This window comes from Anguilla rostrata, chromosome 2 (assembly GCF_018555375.3).
Source record: "Anguilla rostrata isolate EN2019 chromosome 2, ASM1855537v3, whole genome shotgun sequence".
Classification (NCBI taxonomy): Eukaryota; Metazoa; Chordata; class Actinopteri; order Anguilliformes; family Anguillidae; genus Anguilla; species Anguilla rostrata.
Genome location: NC_057934.1, coordinates 34126433 through 34152397, shown reverse-complemented (window position 1 = coordinate 34152397; position 25965 = coordinate 34126433). Strand labels below are relative to the sequence as shown.

Genomic DNA, 25965 nt, shown 5'->3' with positions numbered 1-25965 from the left:
GCTGCAGTACCTTTTTCCCGTTGTGTAGCCGGCATTCTGCTCAGTCAGATGTGGCACGATAAGCGCAGGCCGGTCGTCGTGTCCTCTTGAGATTGAGAAACTGCTGCGTTCATATATGATGCAAAAGAGGTCTAGTACCGTGTGAAACTTCACAGGCCATAAAAATCTAGAAAAACGGGAAATGCTTACCTGCCGTTCTGTCGTAAGCGCCCAACAGAAAAAGAATGGAGAACTTCAGAATTAGTTTATTCCAAGGACAACTGCCGTCACATTGCAGGAGAGGAAGATCACACCTTTTGGATTCCCGTGTTTGGAAATGGAAATGCGTTCGGGGAATGTTTTCTGTTGCATATGGGTGCCAGCTGTAAGATTCTTTCCTTGTCAGCGATTTTTTACAAGGCTACAAATCTGCATGAGTTAATGTTTTGAACCCTCTGTGTTGCTGACTTTTAAAGCATATTGTGAGAGTAAGAAAGTAGAAAGTAGAATTGGACCTTCCTCTTTTTCACCGCGTGTTATTTTTTGGAGAATGGGCTGCAAATGGTTCCAGTCCAGTCGTGTGTTTTCTTTTTTTCCTCCCCCTCAATTATGAGTGCAGTCTGTTTGGGGAAAAAGTGGTACGTAAAACCAGGATATACCCTTCTAACGCTTTGGCTAAATGTATCGTTTGAGTCTGTGGATAAGCGGCCAGCTGTGTTTCCTGTGGGTTCGCTGTGGGGAAGAACGCCTCGGAGCGCGTCGCTTTTTTGGGGAGGAGAAGCCCACGAGCAAGCGGGAGCGTCTTGGGCTTTAATACGCGCTGGAGCTCATCTTGGGGCTGCCGTTGTTCCCCCCCGCTCGGCGCTCAGCCGTGCCTTTTCGGATTCGCTGGGCCGCGAGTGAGGCCGTAGTGATGGGGGGGAGGTCACTGAAACGGTATCGGATCATTAGGAAATTTGTAGGCCGGTTGAGCCCCGGTTTTGCCCCCTTCGGCCCGCGCACTCGTATCTGCCCCGGCCGTCGACCGTCTCGAGCGGTTAGCCTGGTCGCTACACAGCGCTAGCTTCCGCTCGGCGCGTGGAAAAACGGCCGCTCCTCCGCCCGCTCCGGGCCTCCTGTAGTGTACTCCCTGTTACGGCGCGGTGCCGGGAGGGGGAATTGCATCATCATATTCAGCGTTACTTCTGCCGCATCACGAGGACGGCGACCGGGCTGTTGCCATGCGCCGCTTCGCAGCGGCGGAGAAATGCATTTTTAATCCGCTTCTGTAATCGAATACGTCTTTTTCGGGGCGCTAACCGGTGTCATTTTTTCCGTGGGCACGTTGTTAACCCCTTTCTTCCGTGATGTATTTAAAGAATTAGAGCTAGGGTGTACGCAAATCCAATTTACTGAGAAGAATGAGGACGGCAGGCAATTCTAGCTTGTGTCTGTGCTTTCATTAACCGACCGACTGATCCTGTGATCGTTTTGATTGGCTGCGTGAGGTATTGCTGTAATGTGATTTGCGTGGGGAAACGGATGGGCCACTGTTGCCGCGGTCTCGCTGCACCACATCTGTGCACGTCGCAGTGCCCCGTACCTGACGGCGCTCGTCTCTCTCCTCTCTCTCCCCGACAGGCCTGTTTGGGATGGTGTTTGGGCTGAGGGTGTGTGTAACGCTTTTAACGGTCCCCCTCTCTCTCCCGTGCAGGCCTGTTTGGGATGGTGTTTGGGCTGAGGGTGTGTGTAACGCTTTTAACGGTCCCCCTCTCTCTCCCGTGCAGGCCTGTTTGGGATGGTGTTTGGGCTGAGGGTGTGTGTAACGCTTTTAACGGTCCCCCTCTCTCTCCCCGACAGGCTGTCGTCTGGCGGGGCCGTAGGTGGCTGGCGTGGAGCTGGCCTCGGCACCGGGAGAGGCCGCCGCGCCCGCCCCTCCGCGCTGCATGGCTGCGATGGCGCCCGCTCTGACCGACGCGCCGGCCGAAGCTCACCACATCCGCTTCAAACTGGCCCCCCCGTCCTCCACCCTCTCCCCGGGCAGCGGCGAGAACAACAGCAACGCCAGCAACATCCTCATCTCCAGCAACGGCGCCGTCAAGCGCAAGGCCCTGGCCGCCGCCGCCGCCGCCGCCGGCGAGGAGGCGCGCTCGCTGGACTTCCGGGACGGCGGGCGGGAGGAGCCGCAGCCCGCCGAGGCGCCGCCGCCGCCCACCCCGCTGGGGAAGCTGCAGCCGCTGGTGGCCTCGTACCTGTGCTCGGACGTCACCTCCGTGCCCTCCACTAAGGAGTCCCTCAAGCTGCAGGGCGTCCTCATCAAGCAGTCGGTCCTCAAGACCCACGGCATCCTGCCCGGCTCCTACTTCGGCGCCTCGGACTACCTGCCCAGGAAGCGGCAGACCCTGGAGCTCTCCGGGGAGCAGCTGAAGAGCCTGATGAGCGCGGGCGGGCAGCCGCCCGTGGCCAACGGCCTGGCCAAAAAGCTGGCCAAGACGGGCGCCGACAGGGACCACGCGGCCCTGGTCAACGGAGGCAGGCCTCCCGCCGGCCAGGACTCGGCGGCCCAGGCGCCGCCGCCGCCCCCGGAGGCCCGCCCCTCCGTCTCCAAAGGGGACCCGGCCGGCCAGTTGGCGCCGCCGCCGCCGCGGGAAACGGCGGGGACGTCCCGCGCCGCGGCCAACGGCTCGGAGCCCGCCGCGTACGCCGCCTTCGCCGCGCCGCCCGGAGGGCGGACGGACCCGGGGCCCCGGACGCCCGGCGGGAGGGCCGAGGGGCCCTCGGCGGACGGGGGGGAGGAGGAGGAGGAGGAGGAGGAGGAGGAGGGCGGTGGGGACGGGGACGGGGGGCTCGCCTCCCCGGCCCGCGACCTCCGGCTCCTCTCCCCCTCCGGCGGCCTGGACTCGGAGGTGAGGGACCGCACGGCGCTGAGCCACAGCCGGCAGGGCGAGATCGAGGGCCGGCTGCGGCGGCTGCGCAAGCGGCTGCAGGTGGTGCAGGCCAAGCAGGTGGAGCGGCACGTGCAGCAGCAGCTGGGCGGCTTCCTGCAGACCACCTTCAGCAAGCTGCCCAGCCTGGACGCCCTGCGCCTGCGCAGCCCCGCCGTGCTCACGCGCAAGGCCGAGGCGGCCCTGTGGCGCGCCGCCAGCGACCCCGGCGCCGAGGACGGCCTGGGCCGCTTCCTGAAGGGCGGCTCGGTGCCCGGCGAGCTGGAGCGCCTCTCGCTGAGCGGCACGGCCAGCCTGCGCGCCGCCGAGGGCGCCTTCGACTCGGACGCCACCGAGAGCAGCTCCGGCGGCGAGACCGACGTGGAGGAGGAGGAGCTCACCAGGGTGGACATCGAGCAGCGCCACATCTCGCTGTGAGTACTACTGACCGTGTGGCCGCAGCTTTGGGCCCGTACTCGTTCCTTCTCCCTTCTCCCGTTCGGTGAGGTCAAGAGGCCTAGCCGCTGCCAGGCAGATCCTAAATGAAATGGACGAGTCGGGGAAGAGTTATGTCTCTGTTGTTGTGCCACACAGGATAGGGTGTGTGTGTGCGTGCCCCTCCCGTTTTATTTGGCCGCGCTGATGGAGCCCGTATTGTAGCGCTGGGCGATGGGAGCCGCGCCGGCCTTTACCCTGAAAGGGAAGTGACTCGCGTCTGCGGGGGTGACGCGCTCGTGTTGACGCACTTACGACGGCGCTGCTTTCTTTGCTTCTCATGTCAAAAATGTGACCGTTTCCAAACCTGAAATAGCTGTGTTCAGTAACTGTACAGAGTTACCGTCATTCAGCTCGTCATTCAGTTCCAGTTTTAGACATTTTACATCATAAATGAAAAACGTCACTTAGTCAGTACGATTTTTAAGCACGTTCAGATTAGTCCATTGTAACCGCTGTTGAGTTTACTTTCTTCCCCCTCAGCGATGAGATCAGTTTTAGAAGGTAGGAAACGTAATGAGCTTACCCAACTGTAGGGCTTTCGATTTGATGTCATGGGTTATTTTTAAAGGGGTTTTTTTTTTACCATTGTTTTTGGTGCATGTTTTGACAGATCACTAGATATAATTCCATCTATTTCCTGAGTTCTACAGAACATCCAAAGCATCCATTTTTTTAGATCAAGCTAGCACAAGACGGCAGTCATTATCTGCCGAAGCACCCGTTAACCGATGATAATTACCGCTAATGTCGGTCACTGCCTGAACGTTCCCTTTCGCGTTTGTTCTGTGGGTGTTGGCCCCCTCAGAGGTCGTTGCTGGTTTACAGAGGACGGTGTGTCAGTGGGCTGTGGCAGTAGGATTTTCCCCAGTGTGTCGCCGGATCGGTTCAGGAAGTGGGGAAGCTGGCGTTAAAATGATGAGAGAATGGACGGTCGGGCAACCTTGTAAGACGACCGTGAAACGAGGGCTTGAGGGGAAGTCCTGTCTGTGAGTACGGAAAGCGATAGCGGTTATGGCATTTGACCAAGGCTGAGGGTGATCCTGATCCAAGCGTACGCCGTGAAGCCATTCAAGGTAAAAAAAAAAAGGCATCACCTGCGCCGTTGCTCGTTTGAGGCTTTGCTTCTCAATGGGACAAGCGCTTGTGGGGCTGTCAAACGATGGTTTGATATTCGAATGCTGTTCATTTTAAGAACCAAAAAATACATTAACATTTATATATGGAAATAAAAAAATAAAAAATGCAGCTTTGTCTTTAATGCAGCTGTCTTCCTTGCGACCTGGGTTGTGTTAAACCAAAAATAAGTCTCTCGATTTAGTGCCTCTCCTGTTGCAAACGGAAGTCGCTGGGTGATGTCATGTTTTTGCTCGACGGGCGCGGCTCTTCCGTTTCGTCCCTGGTTCCTCGCTGTGGTCAGAACGCATCGTCTCTTCCACTGGGAATATAGTGAACAAAGACATCTCTGGCTGCATGCATCACGGTTTGTGTAGCATCCATGCTAAATATGTGTATGTTTTCCTCAGATTTTCTAAACGCTTCTCATGATAAATCAGCTTCCAGGTGAAAATTAGCGTAAATGTGTGCTCACATGAACGTGCTTCGTGTCTGTTCTAACCTTCTGCATGAATGGTCAGAAAATACCCACAATTAACGTGTTTAGCGTTTACATATCCCCCACTCATATCCGTAAGGTGGGGTGTTGGAAATCACGGCTCATTGGGGTCAAGAACATAGGGTCCCTTCAGCAGCTTAAATGAATTTAAATAAATAGTAGTGGGTTTTGGTCCAGGCTTTGAATTGTGCTCTCATCGCCATTCCGGATTCAGGCCGGAACACTTTGGGTCTTGGTGTGCGTTAATGCCAGAGAGAGCCGTATTTCCCGGGTAATCTCCGCGTCGGTCGTTCCGTACCGCGGTGAGTCTGTACTGCGCCGCGCGCGTTAGCTAGGATGAGCACTACCCTGAATACCCACGTTTGAGTGAAACGGGTTTGGTGCCTCAGTGTTGCGCGCGGTTCATTAAATCTTATTTTGAGAGTGAGAATAATATGACAAGGACAAAATACAGCCACGTATTGGGTGGTTCTGAGGCGTTGTTTGTGCGTCTGTGTGTGTGTGTGTATGTGTGGAAGAATGAGGCGACATTTCACCTTGCTGATGGAAAACCGCCAAGTAGCAGCTATTCTGGCTTAGCAGCAGTGTTCGGTTTTGACGCGGAACACAGCATCAGTCACCTTCGCTGAAAAGAAGGGTGAAAATGTTTGCGTGCAGGGATTCAAGCGTATTCATGTGACTGCCGGCTAAACACTTCTAAACGGGTGTGTTTGGAGGAAGGTCTGACTTGTGGTGGTGTGGTGTGGTGGTGTACATTGATGAGGATTGGCTGACCTGAGAACGGCCGTTAGCTTGTGGTGGTGTGGTGTGGTGCTGTTCATGCATGAGGATTGGCTGACCTGAGAACAGCCGTTAGCTTGTGGTGGTGTGGTGTGGTGCTGTTCATGCATGAGGATTGGCTGACCTGAGAACAGCCGTTAGCTTGTGGTGGTGTGGTGCTGTACATGCATGAGGATTGGCTGACCTGAGAACAGCCGTTAGCTTGTGGTGGTGTGGTGTGGTGCTGTACATGGATGAGGATTGGCTGACCTGAGAACAGCCGTTAGCTTGTGGTGGTGTGGTGTGGTGCTGTACATGGATGAGGATTGGCTGACCTGAGAACGGCCGTTAGCTTGTGGTGGTGTGGTGTGGTGCTGTACATGGATGAGGATTGGCTGACCTGAGAACAGCCGTTAGCTTGTGGTGGTGTGGTGTGGTGCTGTACATGGATGAGGATTGGCTGACCTGAGAACAGCCGTTAGCTTGTGGTGGTGTGGTGTGGTGCTGTACATGGATGAGGATTGGCTGACCTGAGAACAGCCGTTAGCTTGTGGTGGTGTGGTGTGATGTGGTGTGGTGCTGTACACGGATGAGGATTGGCTGACCTGAGAACAGCCGTTAGCATATGGTGGTAAAAATGCTGTACGTGGATGATGAATGGCTGCACTGTTTTATCACACACATTCTGCCACTGCATTGGTCCCTTTCAGCCAGAAGGGGAATGGAAGGTCACTGCTCCAGTTCTGGGACTCCACTGAAATATTAAGCACATTAGTCCGAGGACCTCGGAGCGGCTTGTTTGAATGGTGGTTTCTCCTCATTGGCTGAGGCTCAAGACGTTACAAAATGCCTGATTGGGCAAGCAGGCAGGCGGACGGTTAGATTGAGGTCTCGCCGGGCAGTGGAGACGCATTCAAACGCAGTGCCAGATTTTGCCTTCAGTAACAGAAGAGGGGTCAAACTGAATTTACTGTGGCTCGTTTGAAGTTGGTAATTAATATCAGACCATTCTGTATAGAGCTGTCAGGTAAGCTTCGAATGATAAAAATACAAAATGTGGGGTCAAAATGGCAGCGGGTTTTGCTATCGCGTATATTAGGTTTTTAGAAAAATAAATTTGATAGTTGCACGCTTCTTTGTTTCGTGACTCGTATGATTGTGCAAACGGAATAAGTGCCTTCGCGATGCGCATTTTAACGCCGGCGCCCTCACGCCAAGTTCGATTTCCGAAGTGGCCGTGCCCTAAAAGCGGTGAGTTTGGAGGCCCGAGCGCGGGCGTTTCTCGGCGTCGAGCGCCGGCGGCGCTAGCGTCCGCCCTCGCCCTCAGCCCGCCGCTGAGGCCGAATTTGTGCCTTCGCGGGAGGCCCCGACTCGTGCCAGGACGCGCAGCTACGAGCTCTTTTTCCCCTGTCGTGTCTGTACGGAGAGCGAGGAGCGCGGGCTCTCCGGCCGCTGCTGGTCAGGGTTGGCGCGTCTCTTCACGCGGGCCGGGGCGGTGAGGATGGCGGCTCTCTCCTGGCGGGTCAGGGCGGCGTTCAGTTTCTCACGTTTTTGTCCCACGGTTCTGCTGGGGCTTCGGGTGAAAGAGAGCCTACGGAAGCTGATTTTAAAATTCAGTCTGTGTCCTTTCTTCTTAAAGCTTTGTGGCTTTAGCCTCCCGTCTGTTGCTGTTTACCTTTTTACATTTTGCTTTCTGGAGTTAACGGCGCATCTTGTGTAAATCCAGATGTATCTTTGAGTTATAATTTCTTGACCTGTACAGCGTAGAAAGTGTACCAGGCCTCGTTTAGAAATGAATTTGAAAAATGGTCAAATAACCAAAATTGGCGTTGGGTGGTTTCGCTGATGCACACGTTTTCCCTTTTTCGAGTGCCTGCATCTCGATCATCGTAAGCTCTTGAAGCTTTTCAAACAGCGAAAAGCGGTTTTACCTGAAAGTCGTGCAGGTGTTGGCTCGGCGAGCGAAACGTCTCCCTGCCGGAGGCCCGTCGGCTGTAGGGAGTAGCGCCGGGGGGCGGAAGCTCGGCGAGCGCAGGCGCTGATTGGCAGCTGTGCCGGCGCTCGTTTGCCGTCCGACGGGGAAAAAGGGAGGCGCCGGCGTCTGCGGCGTCGTTGGCACCGAAGGCCGTGCCTCAAAGCGAGTCTGAAATTTCAGGTGCTGTTTTAACTATGTCTGCGTTTCAGTTCGTATGCATGCACGTACTGTGGATATTTTCTGGCCTGGTTATCAGGCCATGTCCAGCGGCTGAGTCACCTCTTCACTGACCGGCGAAGGTGTTCGTTCGTTGACGTCACGCTACTCATTCTCACCCTTGATTGTGAAATTCTACCGAACGTCACTTTAGTGCTGCATGTTGTGCCGCTGCTGTTTTGAAAACGCGGCCTCAGACCACAGTTGGGAATCGACCAGACGCGCGCGCGCGTTTCATTAGCGACTACAAAACGAGTGGAATTGTCTCCAGACAGCATGAACAGCTGGCAGTTTATGTAGACTGAACAATTGGGTGCGTGTTTGGTCTTCTCGTCGCTTTCCAGGTTTAAAAATACGGAGCCTTCGTTCGTGGGCTCCCAGAATCCCCTGCTATTCCTGCAAAGCGGGAATTTATTCCCCACCCCCACCCCAGATGCCATTTTCGGTTCCATTTTTAATCATCTCTGGAGGGAGAGATGCATGCTTTGTGTGATCCTCTTCTGTTTTTCCTACCCCTTCCCTCCTCTTGTTACCATTGTTTCTTACCCTATGATCCTTCCTGTGCTTCTCATCCAGCTGCTGGAAGACTTTTTCAAGCGGTAATTTTTCAGTGTCTTTCAACCATTTTCTCCGAACCCGCATATAAATGCTCACTGAATGCAGTTTTAAAAAAAGAACATTTTAGAATGTGTTTTTATTGGACTCTCATTTTGGAGGTGTTCAACAAGAACAGTGCCTCCCTCAGAAGCACCTGATGGTACTGTATGTTTGAGAATCGGAGTCTGTGCGTGCTTGCTGCTTCTGTGCAGGAAATCGCAGCAGACTTGTTTGGTTTTATTGCAATCGAGTCCTGGCTTCGTTCTGGACCTTTGTGCCTCCAGTAACCCTGCAAGTAAAGGTTACTGGAGAAATGCACCAAAACAATTGGAAATTGATTTTGTATTTACAGTCCAGATGTTTACCAAAATGTCTCCCATTTCTGAAGTACTAATGATAATAATATCAATGGGTTTTTTTAAGGCGCTCGTCACGTAGCTCAGTGTCACCGCTTTGCTTAAAGTAGGAAACGGCAACCAAAGACGGCGCAGTGAAGACTCCCATCAGAACTGCCAGATGTAGGCTATCATGCAACGTAAAGCCAGCACTTTGAATGATAATCCGCTCTCGGCGCGATGCTAGTCATGCTAGGGGTTTCGTCATACTTGTTCCTGGTTATGGTTATACACTTTGTTGTACGTCGCTCTGGATAAGAGCGTCTGCCAAATGCCTGTAATGTAATGTAATGTAATGGGCGAAAAGGAAACGACGAGCCTCCCTCTCAGGTCACGATGCAAGCGCGACGCGGGGAGACCGCCGACGGTGACGCGGGGGCTTTCTGTCACAGCGCGGGCCGGGCGGGCCGGGCGGGCCTCTGGTTTCCCGCGGCCCTTCTCTGCTCGTGGCTGGGCGAGACCCGGGCAGGAGAGCGGGCCGAACGCTGGGGGTGACTCGTCGGTGCGCGGCGGACGGGAGATCTTTGCGAGCTGTACCTGCGCTCTGAGGCCCCGGTCTACGCGGAGCGGGGGGGCCTCCTCGGCGCGAGGCGCTAATCTGGCACCCCCCCCCCCCCCTTCGCCGTCCGGCGTTAAGCCCCCCTGCCCTGCGCAGAACGGCACGGCGGGGCGAACCAAGTGCGGGAGGGGTGCTCCTGGCATCCTGTCTTTGTGAGCGTGTCTCGTTCTCCTCCTCCTCCCTCCCCCCCCTTTTTTCTTTTCTCCACACACACAGAAGTTGCATGAAAAAAAAATCAAGAGGATTGAGCTGAACATCCTGTTTATCTTGTGTTGGGAAACCTTCCGCACTGCGAAGCAAAAGGGTGGCGTTGGTGGGCCGTGGGGTTTTCAGGTTCCGTCGGTAGGTCTGTCAGAGCGTGGTGGGGGTTGGGGGGCGGGCCGGGGGGGGGGGTTTAACGGCTGGAGCGGGATTGCCGGGAGCACCCTTCGGCTTAAAGGCCGAGGGACTCCGCGCGTTTTTTCTAAGCCGCCTCTGTGAAGGGGAACGGTTCATCGGGGCCGTCTCTGGCCGGCGACCCGACCGCGGCGCAGGCTAATGATTAAGCGCAGTTTTTTTACGGCCCGCCATTAAACCCTCGCGCCGCTTACCCACTAAATACCTCCGTATCCGGGAATTGAGGGGAAAAATGTGGCTTTCGCAAGCTGTCGGCAACGCAAAAAAAAAAAAAAACAAGTCAGCGACACGGTCTCGTTTCGTCGGAAGAGGCTCTGGGGTTAAAAATGGCGCCCTGACAAACTGGTGCACGATGTGAAATCTCAGCGTTTTTTTCCCCTCCCTCTCACAGTCGCTCGTTCGTTCAAATGCAGGATGTCCGAGTGGAAAGATTGAGTGTGGGGATCTTTAAAAAATGTGCCCTTTTCATCACGGTCTTTGTTCTGGGCGAGGGCTCGGTGTTTTCTCCTGTGTTACAGTAATGGAGCCATTTCCCCCAAACGCCTCTGTGGACTCCAGGCGTCGGTGTGCTAATGGATTCCGAGCCCGTTCTGTCGCGGGCGTGATGTGGAGCATGCTAGCAGATGAAACCGCTCGTGGCTTACCTTCCCTTAGCCGTGGCTGCTAGTGCAAATTAAGGAAAATTAGGGGTTGTGAAATGAAGGTGGATTGTTCATTTGTGGACCTTTATTTGTTACCATCAATATTTTAAACGCCACAATATCCTAAAATTAGTTGTATGTTTGAGTTGTCATTTTGAATATTGTTACAAATATTAATCAGAAGTACTATTACAAAAGAATTCTGTGGTTGGCTTGTGTACTGAAGCTTCTTTTAACTGATGTCAGCGCTGTCTGCATTTGAACTTCTCAACACTTAAGGTGCTCAAACATTTCTTCATTAATATTATTTTTTCATTAAAACGGAAAAAAAAACTTTAAACACTGCTAACAGCATCACTGCGATAGAATGCAATGTCAATTCTTGCGGCAGTGGTTCGATATTTTACAGCATCACAAATTTGGCTACGTTACGATCCACAATGATCCGATCCAGTAAGAAACGATATATATAAATATACAGCGTCCAGCTAACACACATACGTGTGGGACCAAAATGGCAAAAAACTTACTAACTTCACACTTAACAAGAAAGGATGCCACTAGTGCGAATGATGATGAATGTGGTTGTGTCGGAAAGGTAAACGATGACGTTGGCAGTGTTGCTAGCGAGCAAACCGCGCTCAGATTATCAATATTTAAATAAGCGTTTTGCTATAACGGTGCTCGTCAGTGTTTGCCCGTCGCATCGATCGGATTGGACCGTTGCCCTTTGAACCGATGCATCGATCCGTCACGCCCCCTGGCCAACTGACACGGTTCCGTGCCCCCCCCGTCAGCGTCGAGCCGCGGTGTCCTCAACGCGAAAAGGCTTTAGTTCGTCGTCCCTTCGTTGCGGCGCGCGTTGGTTCTGCCGTCGGGAGGCGTATCTAGCCTCGGAGCGCGTTCCGCAGCGCGCGGGGGTCTCGTCCCAAACGCGGGGGCGGTCAGGCTCGGTGAAGATCTCGAGCAGGCCGAGATGCGGCGCACGCGCCTCCGCAGGTTACGCTCCGAAACCGCGCCCCCTTCGGCAGCGCCGTCGCGGCGGACCGTTTTGATCTTTGGCGCGCAATGAAAGGCAGCCCTGCCTCCCCCCGCTCCATTTCGATATTCCCCTTTCGGCTGCGGGGCTGCGGGTCAGCCCCTCGTCTGCCGCAGCAGAACCGTCTCTCAGGGGACAGGATGTGCCGTTTTTTGGAAAATAGGATGCGATGTTTTGCCTGTCTCCGGGGAGAAATGGCTCTTGTTGATGTAATTACCCCGCTGCTATCGATGTCAATCTCCGTTACATGTGTACGCACCGTCCGTCGATCGATTTTACATGGCTCAAACAAGCGCTCGCACGTTTCAGAACGTATTCGTACTCGGCGACAGTAATAGGCAGCGATATCTCCCGACATCTCAAAGCAGTTGGCCGAGCAAAGACATTCTGCTCTGTTTTACTGCCGTCCTGTGTGACTTGGTGAAACGGGGTGTTAGTTCATCACTTCTAGTGTTCATTTCCTGTTTCTCTCAGCTGGTTTCCTGAACTGGGTGTAAGGCTGCAAGTGGTTTTGGGTAATACCTCATGCCTGAATTGTGCAGTGTTTGTACATCTCACACTCTCATGCTTCAGATGTGTCTGGCACAGCAGTTACAGTTGGGCTTTTGAGAACAATAAGACCATTTTGTGGAGGAATCCTTGGTATTGTTGTATGTTTTGCCTGTTGGTCCACTAAAAGTTTTAGACATAATAAATGGTGCTTAAGTGCATGAAATACCAATTTTCAGTTGTCTTTGCACAGTCAAATGGGTAACACTAGTGTTTGGTCTAATTAGCATGGAAATGACACACCGTGAATTTACATGCTTTGGCAGTTAATGACACATACCCGCAGTTGTTTTATTACTAAAGCGTGGTATATTCATGTTTGAGACGCGCGCCGTCTAGAAACCCAGAGGTCTCTCCGTGCCATTTTACCACATACTTCCTGCTGAAGATGACCGTGTCGTCTAGAAACCCAGAGATCTCCCCGTGCTGTTTTACCACATACTTCCTGCTGAAGATGACCGTGTTGTCTAGAAACCCAGAGGTCTCCCCGTGCCGTTTTACCACATACTTCCTGCTGAAGATGACCACTGTCCGCCGACAGTCCCATATGCTCGAACCCTCCTTACCACACCCTTCTCTTTTTTTTTTTTTCCATTTAATGGTAAATGGACTGCATTTATATAGCACTTTTATCCAAAGCGCTTTACAATTGATGCCTCTCATTCGCCAGAGCAGTTAGGGGTTAGGGGTCAGGTGTCTTGCTCAAGGACACTTCGACACGCCCAGGGCGGGGTTTGAACCGGCAGCCCTCCGACTGCCAGACAGTCGGTCTTACCTCCTGAGCTATGTCACCCCGCATTGAAACTAGAAATGAAGGGGCTGTGGTGCCTATAGGTGCCAAAGGATTGTACTGAAGCACAGTCCATTAGTAAATTTTCCTGTATCGGTGCAAGACCGCGTAGCTACCCGCCGAAACGGCAGGGAGTCCAGTTTAAACGCTCACCGACGGGACGGGACCAGCGCCTCTCTTTCGCCGTTTCCTTTACTTTTGGCGCTTCCCCTCTGAATATCTGGCTGTCCAGCCGTCCCCCCTCAGGTCTCCCCGTGTGGGTTTTTTTTATGAGCGCTAGCCTGGCTCTCTGTGGCCCTCCCTCGGTCCTGCGTCACCGCTTGCGTCTCCGCGCCGGGTGCTTTTATCGGCTGACCGAAGCGCGTCTGAGCGCCCTGAGGAACGTGCTCTCTGTGCATCAGCCTGGATGGAGCCCTGCAGGCCCCCCTCTCTCTCTCTCTCTCTTTCTCTTTTTCTCTCCCCTGCTCTCTCTCTCTCTATCTCTCTCTCTCTCTTTCTCTTTCTCTCTCTCTCTCCCCTGCTCTCTCTCTTCTCTCTCCTCTCTCCTCTCGCTTCTCTCTCTCCTCCCCCCTCTCTCTTCTCCTTCTCTCTCTCTTCTTTCTCCCTCTCTCTCTCTCTCCCCCTCTCTCCTCTTCTCTTTCTCTCTCTCTCTCTCTCTTTCCCTGCTCTCTCTCTCTCTCCCTCCTCCTCTCTCTCTCTCTCTCTCTGCTCTCCTTTCTCTTTCTCCTGCTCTCTCTTCCAGTTGCTTGATGTGTATGTAGCCTATATCGAAGGATTTACACATTGTGAGTGGGTCATTCTACAGGAATAGAGGTATTTGAAATTGTAATACGTCTTTAAATGTGTTTCATTGTTTCTCAAAACTTAGAGTACAATATACATTTATTTATTTATGCCACATTTACACAGACGTGGCATACAGTAAACAAGCCGACAATAGCAGAAATTTAAGAAGGTAAGTGGTTTCTGTTGAAAATCATGTCAATAGCGGGCGCCTCAGTTATTGTATGCAACTAATGCAGTCTCTACTGTAGTTCATTTAGTTAATTTAACTTGAAAACTTGTCAACTTGAAATGCAGTATTATTCACAACCATTTTTAATCGTTTTACTATTATTATTATTATTTTTTTTTGCGCACCGTGTCTCCTATTAGGCTACGGCGGCTTGAAAAACACTTAGGGGGCCCGCCTAAGACATTTCAGTGCAGGAGGAACCCCATCTGCATCAGCTGTAAAAAACCCCCTCACCCGAGCTCTTGAGTCTCAAGCCTTCTGCGTTGTCCAGGACGGCGGCGCCTGTCAGATGGGTGGATGTTCGCAGCGTACGATGAGCCGTCAGTCAGACCTGCTGAGATGAAAGGGTCCCTCCACAAACGCATCGCGGCGAGTCGGCGGAGCCGAGGGCGCGTCGCTAAACGCACCGCAGCCGCGGAAACCGCCAGAACCGCTGAGCGCTCGTTCCCCCCTCCCCCCTCCCCACCCCCCTCCCCTCCCCTCCCCCCTCCCCACAGCCACTCCACCGTCTCCGGGGGAAGCTGGGCACAGATGCCGAGTTCTCCAGAGGATGAAGCAGAAAAACAGAAACGGCAACGAGGCGGAGAGATTTCGCACAGATGTTCTCTGGGAAACGTGGAGAAAGAACTGCTGCGCCTGTCTCGGGCTGCCCAGTAACCGGCTGGATGTAGCCTAGGCTCTGCCTTAGAACAGGATGAAGGACTTAGCTTATGCAGTATCAGGAATAGCCCATGGACCACAGGGGAAAAAGACTAAACAAATGGTATCAATGTAAGAAGGCCAATCCACAGAATTCATTCATAACAGGTAGCCTTCAACATGAAGAGGGGTGGAAAAAGAGAAGCCAATCCTGATAGCTTGACAGATTTGGTTAGCGTGTGCGTAGGTGGAATGTTTTTAAGGGCTACAGTTGTCATGCATATCTGTTTCATTTTGAAAAGCCAAATTTAATTTAAATGAATAATTGTTTGTGCTAGCATGTACAAAAATGAATTTTTGGTGTTGGGGATGAGTGAAATATCAGCTTCTTTTTGTCCAGCATGGGGATTCTACCATCTGACAAATCTCGTACATTTTTGGTTGGAATGCATTATTGAACGAAGATCGGTTTAGGCAAGCGAAAAAATAAGGCTTTTGTAGTGTTGAGGATTTTTTTTTTTTTTAGTTCTATAATAATGTTTCTGGTATACACCGATTTTTGAAGTGGCAGCATCTGAACTGAGGAAAGAAAAAAAAATCTATACAAAGGGTCAGAGTAATGCATCTCAGGGCCAGGGGCATTCCATATGAATTTGGACAAAAAAAATATTTCTGTGGCTTTTCAAATTTTTTTTTGAAGTTTTCCCAACAAACATCCTGTGCAGGAAGCACACTGAGATTTGGGTCATAAATACAAAACGATTCCTTCAGTACTTTGTACTGACAACATCTTGGTATATTTGGAATCCTCATACGATGGATAGTAATGATTCCATATGAATATTTTGAATGTACCCTTTTTTTAGTTTTAGGCCCATCTTTTGATATGTTGTTCTGTATACTCTATTGTACTAACACAGAGACTTTTTGAGCTGCAGCCCCATTTTACGTTGGTGCCTTATCACAAAAAACATTATGTTTTGCATGCAGCAGAAAGGTTGAGTTAAAACACCTGAAGCCGGACGTGGTCAGTGAAATGTTGTATGGGATTGCACGTGCAGTTCCGTATGCAGAACTGGCCGTACCAGAACGGTGCTTTGTGTTTCCCAGTGGCAGAGTATTACACCTCTTGAGGTTTGCGTCCAGGTTTTTGTACTAATTCGTCGTGATAAGCACCTTTCTGTCCCTCCGTGCCTTTTTTACTGATTAGGAAAATGAACTTGGCAGGCGTGAACAAAGCGTTGTAAGGCACACCGCAGACCTGACCGCAGCGCTCTGAGTAATTGGTCCTGATGAAGGTTGTCTGCCCCCCTGGCCCTGATCGGCCCCCGTTTCTCTTTCAGTTTCGGTGAATCAGAGCCTAAGTGGGCCAGCTTGTAACGCTTCAGAAATAAAACTGCTTGTTGAGCTGGAAAATAAAACAAACAAAAAAAAAAAAAGAAAAAAACCCCCCAGAAAAAAACATTTCCCCTTCTTTGTTTTTTGTATTAGTGTATGTGCCCAGGTGTCCCACAGCTGCTGCCGTAAAGGCAGCGGGCGCCTAAATCGGGCTTGCCGATACCTTTTTTTAAATGCGAATGCTCTCCCTGAGAATCGGCCGCACTGGGCACAGAGGTACCACTGAACGCAATGGCCTAAATTGGAAAGCAGACCTGAAAAATTAGACTGCGGGACCGTTTCCAGAACGTGGGCGCGGGGTCACCCAGGACCCCGCCCGTCAGCGCCGCCCGCGGTCTCGTTGTTTGTGTCGTCGATTTTTGCGTACGTGTGTAACCGGTTTAAAATCGCCCCAGGGGAAACCAGAACCGTTTTTTATAGCTGTTACCGGTTTTGAACATCCCTTGTTCTGGTAGGGCTGGGCTCAGCAGATTCCATTTGTGGAAACTGGGTGTTCTTGTCTTTCCCACAGAAGTCTAGATTCCAGCAAAGTCTCTCAGAATAAAGTCTAGAAATTAAGTCTTATCCCGTCTCGAGAAAGGGACTAAATTGGCGAGGACCGAGTAGTATGAGGGTACAGGAGCTGGTGGAATTAAAAAGCTTAGGGGCGTCATGCGGTGACCCAGACTCTCCTAACGCCCCTGCTGGAGGAGATTCCCCGTTGTTTGAGAGCAGAGACTCTGTGTAGAAGCATAATGGTTCTGTGGTAGGTTTTGCAGATTAGTGGATCACACCTTCCTGTCGACTTGCCACGAGAACAGTAGACTTGCTTCCGCAATATAAAAGTGACAGCGTAGGGCAGGTGTTCGAAGCGTACGCGTTTTCCCAGAGTGCAGGTCTACAGGGGATACGCCTGGCTTTGGGCCGAACCGTCTCGACTCCTCGGCCTTTCGAGAGCCTGCGACGGTAGACGAGAGCGAAGAGCGAAGGCGTTTCTGGTGCCGCCGTTTGAGTGTTTTTCTCCTCCTTTCTTCCCGCCATGGATTTTTTCATTCGTTTTTTACATTACATTACATTGCAGGCATTTAGCAGACGCTCTTATCCAGAGCGACTTACACAACTTTTTACACAGCATTTTACATTGTATCCATTTATACAGCTGGATATATATACTGAAGCAATGCAGGTTAAGTACCTTGCTCAAGGGTACAACGGCAGTGTCCTTACCCGGGAATCGAACCTGCGATCTTTCGGTTACAAGCCCAGTTCCTTACCCACTGTGCCGGTTTTCTTTTTAAACCTCACTTACTAGATTTCGCGCGGTGACGACCGTTCTCGATCTCGGGGGGGCCGGTTGCTTTGCGCTTGGCGCGTGACGGGAACCTAATTCGCTTTTGGCCGCAGGTTAACGGCTGGCCTTCGTGGGATGCGCGCGCACGCATTTGCACGTGTGACGAGAAGCGGGGCCTTCCGAGGGAAGTTCATGTAACGTGCCCGGGTTCCGATTTCCCGGCTAACGGCTTCAGCGGCGTTCCCGGTGTGGCCCGACCATTCTGCTCCTGATTGGCCTTTCTGGAGCGGAAGTAGGCAGCCCAGCTGTGATGCTGTCTGTCTGTGTTAGCCTGTGGGGCCTCAGTCAGCTGGGCTAAGAATTTCTATGACATTAATATTTTATTACAGTATGTTACAGATGGATTCAGAGCATGAAAATGACGTATCGTTTGCAAACTGTGAACCAGCTGCATCGTTGTAAAAATAAGACCGATATTTTGGAGCGGAAGACCATTCAAATACTAACTAAGGATGTGATCATTTGTTTGTATATTGCTGTTGGAAGACCTTGCTAATGTTGGAGAGTAGTCCAAACCAAAGATGTCATCATTGGCTGGCATATTGCTGTTGGATGACCCATCAGTTTTTGGGCAGTAATCCGCGCTGAAGTCGTCATCATTTGAGTGTGTTTTCGTAGTTGCGGTGTGACCGGCCCCATTCATCTGACCGCTGTGGATCTGCGCACGTCTGGGTTAGTAGGGGCCGTCCTCGCTCTCGTGCAGAGAAAAAGGCTCTGCACTGCCCCTGGCTGATGCCCTCGTGCCAGGGAATGAATAGGTCGCTGCTAGAAAGGTGCACTTGAAATCTTTTCAACGGTCATACTTTTTGGGGGGGGGGGGGGGAAGTGTACATAAATAAATTAATAAAAAGCGTAAATCTTTATCTGCTGTGCAGAACTACAAAAAGCTGTGACGTTTCATTTTGTGTGCGCGTGATTGAGGGCAGCAGACGTGAGCAGGGATGTGGGGTAACGGCAGACTTGCTAAGAGCGGGCGAGAGATTGGCTGACGGGAAAGGGCAGCTCCTGCTGTGCGCTGCTTCTCCCCAGAGCTGCCGCGTGTGTGTGTGTGTGTGCGCGCGTGTGTGTGTGTGCACGCGCGTACCAGGAATAAAATTCATGATTTCTGGGTAATCTGGTTTTCCGGAAAAAAAAAAAGCGCTTGGGGAAATGGATCGAGATTTTGTAAATGGAATAAAGGTCCACGTACGGCATTTGCAAGTATTTGATTAGAATGTAGTTGGCTGAACGCTCATCACCCGGAACCCTCCGAAATCTGGAGCGTGGGCTGAAGTAAAAAGAGCCGTTCTTCGGTGCAGCTATCACGCTAAATCTGTAATCCTGCTTTGTGAAATACCCCCCCAGAAGTAGTAGTTCTCAGCGGTGTATCGCTGCTCGGCTACTGCTAGGATAGCCCAAAATATAGTTCCCAGTCTTGTTAAAAACCCTAGCTGCAGTGAAGCCTTAAAACGAGTAATTGGAAGCTTGTAGAACCAGATCCTCCGCGCGCGGGGCGGATTTCTTCCTGCGGCTGAGAGTTACGCCTCGCGCTTCAGAAGCGACACTTCCTCCGAGCTTCTCTTGCTCAAAATCTAATGTACACATGCTGATTTGAGAGATGTAGGCCTATTTATTCTGAAAACCTGTGAAGATGTGCCATTTTGGAGTGTGCAGTCAACTGGGGAACGGACCCGAAGATTCAAATCAACCTGCTCTAAATACAAAAATGCACGTGTGTCGCCTGACCTCCCACCACCGGCGCCCTGCTGGCTGATATGCTTCTATCTTGTCACGTCAACCAATCAAGCGCAGCAGTCGGATGAAAGCTGAGGGCAGGGCAGGGCAGGGCAGGGCAGGGCAGTGCCAGCATGAATTCCATTTTTTGATCTCGCGCAGAGACGGCGCCTGAGCGCGAGCTAGCTCGTCACCTCATTGCAGACTGCTCGGCAGGCTTACCGCCTGAACGACTTCACCCGAAGCACAGGCTGCCACGTCGCCGCCGTCGCGCTGTGCGCGCGCCTCGTTGCTAATGCACGAGCGGACGGATGGGTCACGATGCTCTCATTCTTTCCGTAAAAGTGATCCTGCTCTCATCCTTTCCGTAAAAGTGATCCTGCTCTCACCCTCACAGGGCTTCGCTATTCAAATGTGGTTTTTCCCACGGCGCCGCGGGACTGGTGCCGTGGGCTGTGCGCCGCAAATTGTGGTCACTCACTCATTCACTCACTCACTCAACCAACCCACCCACTCACTCACTCACTCAACCAACCCACCTACTCACTCACGGACGACCTTTGTAGGCGCATGCGCAGGAGGTGCGCCGTGGGTCTGGACGGTTTCATGCTTGTTTCGGTATCTTTTTCAGTTGTTTGTGTTATTATTATTCTTCTGTTTATCATTTATGAGGGTGCTCCATATAAGCCCTACTGGGTTTCTAGCCCATCCTATGTTCTTATTTCTATTTTTTTCCTTGTGTTGTGTCTTTTATTTTTTTATTTTATTTTATTTTTTAAATAAAAGCTGGGCGGGGCAGGAGGCCTCACACACAGCCTCGTGTCATAGGCCGCTGGCCCGTGAGCCCGTCCACCGTCAGGCCTCTGAGTCACCAGCCGCACAAGTCCCTCCCACCGCCTGCTCTGCGGTGAACATCCCGCCCCCCTGCGAACGGCAGGCGTCGACTTCCTCGTTTCGATAGGCCGCCTCCCTCGTTCCCCGTAGCTCCTCCCCTTTCCCCAGCTGGCCCAGCGCGAACCGAGGAGGTCGGAGGGGCCGAGGCGGGAGCACAGCAGTTGGGAACGCCGCTGAAGCCGTTAGCCGGAAAACCGGAATCCAGACAAATGAAAAGGAGCCACGAGCCTGGAAATGGCAGTGGAAAAGCAGGTTCTGGCTGAGTGTTGGCTGAGGATGGAAATGCAGCCCTTCTCGTTGGTTCCTTCTTCTGCTCGGTTTCCGGTCCAGTAAATTAGATGAAGTTTCCTGCGCTCTCAGTATTTTTATGCCTCCGCGACGGCACGGCCGTGGCCGGAGGCATTATGTTTTCCGGTCGTCCGTCCTTCCGTCCGTCCCGATTCTCGCAAACGCGATATCTCAGGAACGCCTTGAGGGAATTTCTTCACATTTGGCACAAACGTCCACTTGGATTCAAGGATGAACTGATTAGATTTTGGTGGTCAAAGGTCACTGTGACCTCACAAAACACGTTTTTTTCCTTGAGGGAATACAACACGTTTTTGCCTTGAGGGAATTTCTTCACATTTGGCACAAACCTCCACTTGGACTCAAGGATGAAATGATTCGATTTTGGCGGTCGAAGGTCAAGGTCACAGTGACCGCACTGAACCCGTTTTTGCCTTGGTTGGCCGGAGGCATACAACCACGAGGCGGTATTTCTAGTTATTTCTTCTTTTCTTATGATAATTTCTTTTGTGTTGAAGTGCATTTCCACCAAGTTTGTTCTGACCTGCTGCTGCTGTTGACGAAGCCGCAGCTCCCCGCCCCCCCTCCCCCACCCCGCGGGTATCTGACAGTCAGACATGACGACAGAGAGGGAATTGACAGAGGCCGCCCGAGGCTCACAGCTGCAGCTTGCCTGCCGAACTGTAACCTTAACGGAGAGCCGCAGCCTGAACCGCGCGCGGATGAAAGGAAGCAGGGGTGAGCAGCGCTGGGGGGGGGCCCCGCTGTGACATCACATATGTAAGAGGAAGTGTGCAAAGTGGGTCCTGCCAAATCCCATTCACCGCTAAATGGCTTCCGCTAGGCTGACGTTCGCGGTGCTCCAGAACACTTTCGCACACGTGCCTGAACGTCGTTTCCTGTTGTAATGCTGAGAACGTGCCCGCTGAGAACAATGCTGATGTATTATTATTTTTAAAAAATGACACTTAAGACAGCCACAGCTATATAGTTGTACGCGTGAAGCATTTACAGTACCTGTTGTTAAAGATGAGCCCAAGCGTCTTCGGGTTTGCTGCGCCGATGGGCGGAGGTACTGGCACCGCTTTGAGCCGAACGCAGTCTTTGGGCCTCACCCTCCGTGTGTGGGAGCCCCCTCCAGGCCCACACACGCCGCTCCCTTCCGAAACGTCGTGTGTAGCTGGCAGCTCCCGCGGCGCCCGCCCATTCATTTGCGCTTTGACGCTCCGAGGGGGGGCGGGGTCAGCGGGCTGACGGACGCGTCTGGAACCCTCCGCGGACTCCCGCAGGGGTTTGTTTCCAAGGGCGCCGCTCAATGCCTGGCTTTGTACCGTCGTGTTTTTTTTTTCTTGTTTTTTTTTTGTCCGCAGCATATGCCTGATCTAATTTCCGCTACTTAAGCGTCGACTGGGCCTAGCTCGGCCCCTGTGGGGGAGGAGGAGGGGGGGTTGGGAGGTCCCTAGACGCGCTCCGGAGCAGGGAAAGCGTCGTGGCCGGACGAGCCGAGCGGCCCGTTCTCACTAGCGAACGCCGGCACGGTCTCCGAGCTGCTGACGTTCCGAGCTGCTAGCCTAGCCAATGGAAACGGGCGAGGCGGGGCCGATGGAACGAGCGGTTTCTCTGTAAAGACGAGGCGGAGCGCCCGCTCTCTGGCTCCCGCCTGTGAAGCCAGAGGCGGGCCTCCTCTCCGCAGGGTCGGGTGTTTGGTGCTGATTCAGGCACCTGGACTGGACGGCGTTTGCATGGCAAATGGGCAGCGGGCTGGGCGGGGACGTTTCGACCTGAGTGTGTGCGTGTAAGATCCGCCCGCCCCTGACACAGCTTCTAAACGTGAGGGGGGGGAGGGGGGAGGGAAGGTTTCGGTGAGAGAAACAGAACCAGTAGGAATCAGGGCTTAACTATCACAAGAGGAGAACAGGGACTTTAAGCACCTGTGCATCGCATCATTTCTGAGGCACCCAGATCACCACCCTGAGTCTTGAAATGAGACATCCCATGTTCGTTCTGCTGGCCCCTCCTCCTCCGCTAAGCTGGCTTCTTGTTTTGGGCAAAATTCTTGTGTAGATTATCTTCGTCTACACAACAGGTGATCTCTGCTCTGCTGACAGTGGTGCCGATCGCACGGCCGTTTAGGATGGCCAGTGAGAAGGATGGAGGGCATCCCTGTGCTGATATGAGATTAGCAGGAGGCTAGCGGGCTCTGTGTGTTTGGTAAGGGCATCGCTGCGCTGATACGAGAGCAGCGGGAGGCTAGCGGGCTCGGTGTGTTTGGTAAGGGCATCGCTGCGCTGATATGAGAGTAGCGGGAGGCTAGCGGGCTCGGTGTGTTTGGTAAGGGCATCGCTGCGCTGATATGAGAGCAGCGGGAGGCTAGCGGGCTCAGTGTGTTTGGTAAGGGCATCGCTGTGCTGATATGAGAGCAGCGGGAGGCTAGGGGCTCAGTGTGTTTGGTAAGGGCATCGCTGCGCTGATATGAGAGCAGCGGGAGGCTAGGGGCTCAGTGTGTTTGGTAAGGGCATCGCTGTGCTGATACTGAGAGCAGCGGGAGGCTAGCGGGCTCGGTGTGTTTGGTAAGGGCATCGCTGCGCTGATGAGAGCAGCGGGAGGCTAGCGGGCTCGGTGTGTTTGGTAAGGGCATCGCTGCGCTGATATGAGAGCAGCGGGAGGCTAGCGGGCTCGGTGTGTTTGGTAAGGGCATCGCTGCGCTGATATGAGAGCAGCGGGAGGCTAGCGGGCTCGGTGTGTTTGGTAAGGGCATCGCTGCGCTGATACGAAAGCAGCGGGAGGCTAGTGGGCTCAGTGTGTTTGGTAAGGGCATCGCTGCGCTGATATGAGAGCAGCGGGAGGCTAGCGGGCTCGGTGTGTTTGGTAAGGGCATCCCTGTGCTGATACGAGAGCAGCGGGAGGCTAGCGGGCTCGGTGTGTTTGGTAAGGGCATCGCTGCGCTGATATGAGAGCAGCGGGAGGCTAGCGGGCTCGGTGTGTTTGGTAAGGGCATCGCTGCGCTGATATGAGAGCAGCGGGAGGCTAGCGGGCTCGGTGTGTTTGGTAAGGGCATCGCTGCGCTGATATGAGAGCAGCGGGAGGCTAGCGGCTCAGTGTGTTTGGTAAGGGCATCACTGCGCTGATATGAGAGCAGCGGGAGGCTAGCGGGCTCAGTGTGTTTGGTAAGGGCATCGCTGCGCTGATATGAGAGCAGCGGGAGGCTAGCGGGCTCAGTGTGTTTGGTAAGGGCATCGCTGCGCTGATATGAGAGCAGCGGGAGGCTAGCGGGCTCAGTGTGTTTGGTAAGGGCATCGCTGCGCTGATATGAGAGCAGCGGGAGGCTAGCGGGCTCGGTGTGTTTGGTAAGGGCATCGCTGCGCTGATATGAGAGCAGCGTGAGGCTAGCGGGCTCGGTGTGTTTGGTAAGGGCATCGCTGCGCTGATATGAGAGCAGCGGGAGGCTAGCGGGCTCGGGAGACGCGGGTGAACCCTGGCGCTCGGGTTTCTGATGCAACGCCGTGTAAACACCTGGGCCCCTCGACCCCGCGGGAGGGCAAGCGACGCGCGGTCACGTGACACGCCCCCCCCCCCCCCCCCCCCGCTGTGCCGCTAACTCTCCGCTGACGGGCGAGGCCTTGTTTTTCGATCCCAGTAACCCGGAGAAACCCCCTCGCGAGAACATCTGAAGCTCGTGAGCGTTTTTTTGGTCCGGTTTGGAAGCTGCTTTCCAAGTTAAACACGGCGGAGAAATAATAAATAGCTCATTGTTAGCGTTGTGTGTTTCCGGAGCAGGGGAGAAAGGGGTTCCCGAATAGCCGATTTACCCCTTGCGCGCATTGTCCTCGGCCGAGCAAAGTTGTTCTTGTCAAGGCTGGAGGAAAAAAAAGATCGGCTGCGAGACAATGATTTTCTTCAGGGCTTGTTTACCCTTGTCCCCAGGTCGCATTTCCTGTTTGGATTGGATGTGTACGGACTGGTGCCGTAAGCAGGCTGACGTGGGCTCTCGCTCGCCCTCTCTTTTGCCCTCTCTCTCTTGCTCCTCCCTCTTGCTCTCTCTCCTCTTGCTCTCTCTCTCTCTTTCTCTCATACTCACTCCCTCTCGCTCTCTCTCTTGCTCACTCCCTGTCTCTTTCTCTAGTGCTCTCTCTCTATTGCTCTCTCTCTCACTCCCTCCCTCGCGCTCTCTCCTCTTGTACGGTAGTCAGATGGCGCGGGCCGCGGGAGAGATGGACGGGTTCTGCGATCGGCTGTGCCGCCTGGCTCCGCGCGGGCGCCGCACACGGAGCCGGGGGCCGCCCACCTCTCCCTGCGGCCGCTCTGCCAGAACCCCCCCCCCCTCAATTAACATTCCTGTCCAGCAAATCTGCCCCCCCCCCCCCCCTTCGCCATCTTCCTTTAAACAGGGCTGTCTAAATGAAGACCAGATCCTGTCGGGGAGCCGGTTCGTTTCTCTCAGCTGGCCTCCGCGCCGTTAAAAAGGGTACGGGTGGGCGTCGCCCGGTGCCACCTGTCCGCGGTCCGCCTCGGTCCCCCCCCCCCCCGTGCGGTTCGGGTGGGGAGGCGGTGGAAAGGACGGCGGAGAGAGAGAGAGGGGCGGCTTTGATGCCGTTCCCTTTGATCCGGGCCCCATCTGTTCCGCGAAGGCCGCGTTCCTTCGCCGCGATGGGCTCGTCCCGCGCCAGATGACATCACACCCCCCCCCCCCCCCCACCTGCTGGATGCCTTCGCGCGCGCGCGCATGACGGAGCTCGCGGCGGCGCAGACGAGCGCTGCCTTTTCCATTCAAATTTTAACTGCTGTTCAGCGCGTAGCGTCTGCCCCCTCGTTGCGTCGGGAGGCTATTCGGGTAGATTGCAGTGGCTTTTCAGCGTAAAACCCAAGGGTAACCACGGTGATATTTCAGGGGTAGAACTATGGGAAATGTAGTCTGCTTTGGCTTTGCAGAAACTGTTTCACTTTACAGCCGAAGCAAGACTAGTCTCAGGGTACAACTGGACAGTGCAATAGGAGTTCCAAGGCAACTGGGACCTAAAATGTGGTTGAGAATGTAGTATTCTTGTGAATATAATTCATTATTATGTATTTATTGCCCAGTTCACAAATTGAAGATGTAAGGAAAGGTGATGTTGGGAGTATGTCGCTTGTACACTTGTGCTCTTGCACTCTGGAAGTGGATGAATTTTGGCTGAGCGCACGCAGTACAGATGCAGTGAAAGAGCCAGTGTGAGCGTGGCGGTGTGTACGCGGGAAGCTGGAACGTTAGAGCGCCGCGTCCCGTTTCGGATAGTGAAATGGCGAGCGTAAACAGCGCGCGGCGGGTGGCGGCTCTGCGCGGCGGCGTTTGAGCCTCAGGAGCGCGGCCCTCGGGGATTTACGGCCCCCCGCCGCAGCAGCGCGAGCGAAGCCTCTCCCCCCTGATTGGCTGAGAGGCCTCTCGGCCCGCGCTCGGGAGAGCTGGCCCACGCGTCCAGTCGCCGAAGAAGTGACCTTCGCTCCAGAAGCTTCATGTGCAATTCCCCCCCCCCATCCCCCATCCCCTTTATGTCTGGAAGAGTTTCTTTCCTACGTTTCCCAAATCCCAAATTCCCTACCTGGACTCCTTACGCAACCCCCCTCCCCCTACCCCCTTCTTCCTTTTTACCCCCGTTCCCCCAATTGCTTGACCACGTTAGGTTGCGAAGTGGGAGGGGGGGGGACCCTGTTCCCCCTTGGCCTGTCTCTTTTCCGGTCCTGGGGCCAGACCGCCCCGCCCCCGTCCCGTCCCCTGCAGCCCCCCCCACGTGTGCGCGACAGGC

General features: G+C 53.6%; 1 protein-coding gene across 2 annotated transcripts in view; it reads left to right on the top strand.

The window, feature by feature from the left end:
* Positions 1-25965, top strand: part of kansl1a (KAT8 regulatory NSL complex subunit 1a) — a 62029-nt gene that overhangs the window by 15990 nt on the left and 20074 nt on the right. For both annotated transcript variants that reach the window (XM_064321764.1, XM_064321763.1), the window contains exon 2: positions 1819-3316. In XM_064321764.1, coding sequence (XP_064177834.1) covers positions 1905-3316 — 1412 coding nt within the window. In that variant the 5' untranslated portion in view covers positions 1819-1904. The remainder of the gene's footprint in view (positions 1-1818; positions 3317-25965) is intronic.